This window comes from Hemitrygon akajei, unplaced genomic scaffold (assembly GCF_048418815.1).
Source record: "Hemitrygon akajei unplaced genomic scaffold, sHemAka1.3 Scf000033, whole genome shotgun sequence".
In the NCBI taxonomy this organism is placed as follows: Eukaryota; Metazoa; Chordata; class Chondrichthyes; order Myliobatiformes; family Dasyatidae; genus Hemitrygon; species Hemitrygon akajei.
In genome coordinates, this window is record NW_027331919.1 from 42,032 (window position 1) to 45,000 (window position 2,969).

The window sequence follows — 2,969 nt, forward strand, 5'->3', positions numbered from 1 at the left end:
GATATTACTAGGCTTACCTATAACACTGCATTTTTCTAAGCTCCATATCCAAAAGCCTTTTAAAAGACGCTTTCGTATCTGCCTCCACCACCAATGCTGGCGGCCCATTTCACACACCCACCACACTCTGAGTAAAAAACTTACCTCTGACATATCCTCTGTACCTACTCCCTAGCACCTTAATCTGTGTCCTCTTATGTCAAACATTTCAGCCCTGGGAAAATCTCGCAGACTGTCCATACGATCAATGCCTGTCATTATCTTGTACACCTCTATCAGGTCACCTCTCATCCTCCGTCGCTCCAAGGAGAAAATATCTAGTTCACTCAACCTATTCTCATAAGGCATGCTCCCCAATCCATGCAACATCCTTGTAAATCTCCTCTGCAGCCTTTCTATGGCTTCCACGTCCTTCCTGTAGTGAGGCGACCGGAACTGAGCACAGTACTCCAAGTGGAGTCTGACCAGGGTCCTATATAGCTGTAACTTTACCTCCCAGCTCCTGAATTCAGTCCCACAATTGTTAAAGGCCAATACACCATACGCTTGCTCAAACACAGAGTCCACAGATCTCTCTAATCCTCCACACTGCCAAGAGCCTAACCATGAATTCTATCTGTATATCCTTCCTGTAGTGAGGCAACAGAGTCACACCCTGCACTGTGACTCTAAAACTCTCTTCCCCATAAACATAACACCCTCCCTCTCCAAAACCCCTCCCCAACTCCGTCAAACACAACCTTTCCTACACAACTCCCAGTTACATAGAACATAGAACATAGAATAGTACAGCATAGTTCAGGCCCTTCGGCCCACTATGTCGTGCCGACCCTCAAACACTGTGTCCCATATAACCCCCCCACCTTAAACTCCTCCATATACCTGTCTAGTTGTTTCTTAAACATTACTGGTGTATCTACCTCCACCACTGACTCAGGCAGTGTATTCCACGCACCAATCACTCTCTGAGTGGAAAACTTTCCTCTAATGTCCCCCTTGAATTTCCCTCCCGTTACCATACAACCATGTGCTCTTGTACTGAGCATTGGTGCCATGGTGAAGAGGCGCTGGCTGTCCACTCTGTCTATTCCTCTTGATATCTTGTATACCTCTGTCATGGCTCCTCTCATCCTCCTTCTCTCCAAAGTGTAAACCCTAGCTCCTTAATCTCTGATCATAATCCATACTCTCTAAACCAGGCAGCATTCCGGTAAATCTCCTCTGTACCCTTTCCAATGTTTCCACATCCTTCCTATAGTGAGGCGACCAGAACTGGACACAGTACTCCAAGTGTGGCCTAACCAGAGTTTTATCCAGCTGCATCATTGCCTCGCGACTCTTAAATTCTGACCCTCGACTTATGAAAGCTAACACCCCATAAGCTTTATTAACTACGCTGTCTCCTCTATACCCTTTACCGTGACACATTGTCTCCACTACACTACTCCCGTCTCCGTCATCCATCCCTCGGTTACATGCAAGCCCGTCTCTGTGACCCAGTCACTCTCCTGCACATTACACCGTCTCCATCATCCCGTGCGTTCCCTACTCCCCCTCCCCGTCTTCGTGATACACTCCAACTGCTGAACACTCCCTATCTACGACGCCTCCCCCCCTCCAGCTCCCTACTCTCCCCTCTCTCTGTGTTTCTGGCAATTGTGGGGAGTATGAGGGAGAGATAACGTTTAGTATTACACTTGCCCCTTTCCACGATATCTTGTGAGCTTCTCCAATGCTCTCTATGCAAAGGCTGGTCATGTGGTTGCACACCACGTGCATCAGAATTTGCAATGATAACACCCTTTCCCTGGCCTCCTCTCTACTCCCCTTCCTTCCTCTTCCCGCAGCACACCAACTGGTCACACTCACACACCATCTCCGAGAGACACACACACAATTCGAGACCACGGGAACTCCGAAAGGCTGGGTATGGGTGAGTGGGGAGAACGGAGGAGGGAGATGGTTGCGCACTTTTCCTGACTCCAGTAGAGTGTGCTGCGATGGTGCGGGATTTACTTCACATGTCTCACTCGGGGAGTATGTGATCGATCGTTGCGCAGGGAGCGTTACTCTGTGTATGTTTCCAAGCCTGTGTGATGGTGTTGTACGGAGGGAATCTCGCTCTGTCTCTGACTCATAGTCATGGGTCAGTGGATTTCGGAGTTTAAAAAGACTCCGATAAGAGGTAGGGAGCAAGAAAATGGTAACTCACACGTTCTTCTCCAAAGGCTGCAATCAGAACGCCCTTTCTGTGGCCTCCAGTTATCTCCCCTTCCATCCTGTTCCCTCAGAACACTATTCCTTCTCTATGATTCTTAAATGGGTGAGTGAGCAACCAGAGGTACTGGTCCATACCGGTTCCAAGGATATCGGTATGAATAAAGTGGTGGTTTTCAAAATTGAGATCAGGGATTTACCAATCAAATTAAAGGATAGGACAACTGCCCGTCCCCGTGAGGCCAGGCAAAGGAACACCATACAGATTAGCACGTGGTTCAAGTCTCGACGTATGTGAGAGGGTTTCAAAATTTGACATCACTGTATTTTTTTAAACGAAGGTGGGATCTGTACAAAAGAGATGGAGGACGGTTTGCACATAAACTAAAGGGGAACTGATTGTTTGCTATGTTGGGCATGAGAGCTTTCGGGTGAGTTGTTGAACTCGAGTAGCAGGGGGATGGGATTCAGAGTTCCAGAGCAGATAGCGGAGTTGGTGTGGAGATAGATGTTGTAAAGAGCTCAGACAGAGACGGGAATCAAAGGGTTATTTCAAAGCACGAGATTTAAAGAAAGGCAGCTGAGCTGCTCAGGGATGAATCCACACACTGAGATATGGTATTCCGGCCATGACTGAGACGTGATTGCAAGAGGAGAAAGCGGAACAGCGCGTAATTTCGGGGTTCCCTATTTTCAGGCGTGGGAAAGCGGAAGGAATTGCAGGAGAAGGGGTGACATGACTGGGCTGAGAA

General features: G+C 48.1%; 1 protein-coding gene across 1 annotated transcript in view; it reads left to right on the forward strand.

The window, feature by feature from the left end:
- The first annotated feature begins 1,867 nt into the window (after window positions 1-1,867).
- LOC140719934 (C-type lectin domain family 4 member M-like) overlaps window positions 1,868-2,969 on the forward strand; it is a 20,850-nt gene continuing 19,748 nt past the window's right edge. Inside the window, exon 1 of the mRNA XM_073034851.1 lies at window positions 1,868-1,933. Coding sequence (XP_072890952.1) covers window positions 1,930-1,933 — 4 coding nt within the window. The 5' untranslated portion in view covers window positions 1,868-1,929. The remainder of the gene's footprint in view (window positions 1,934-2,969) is intronic.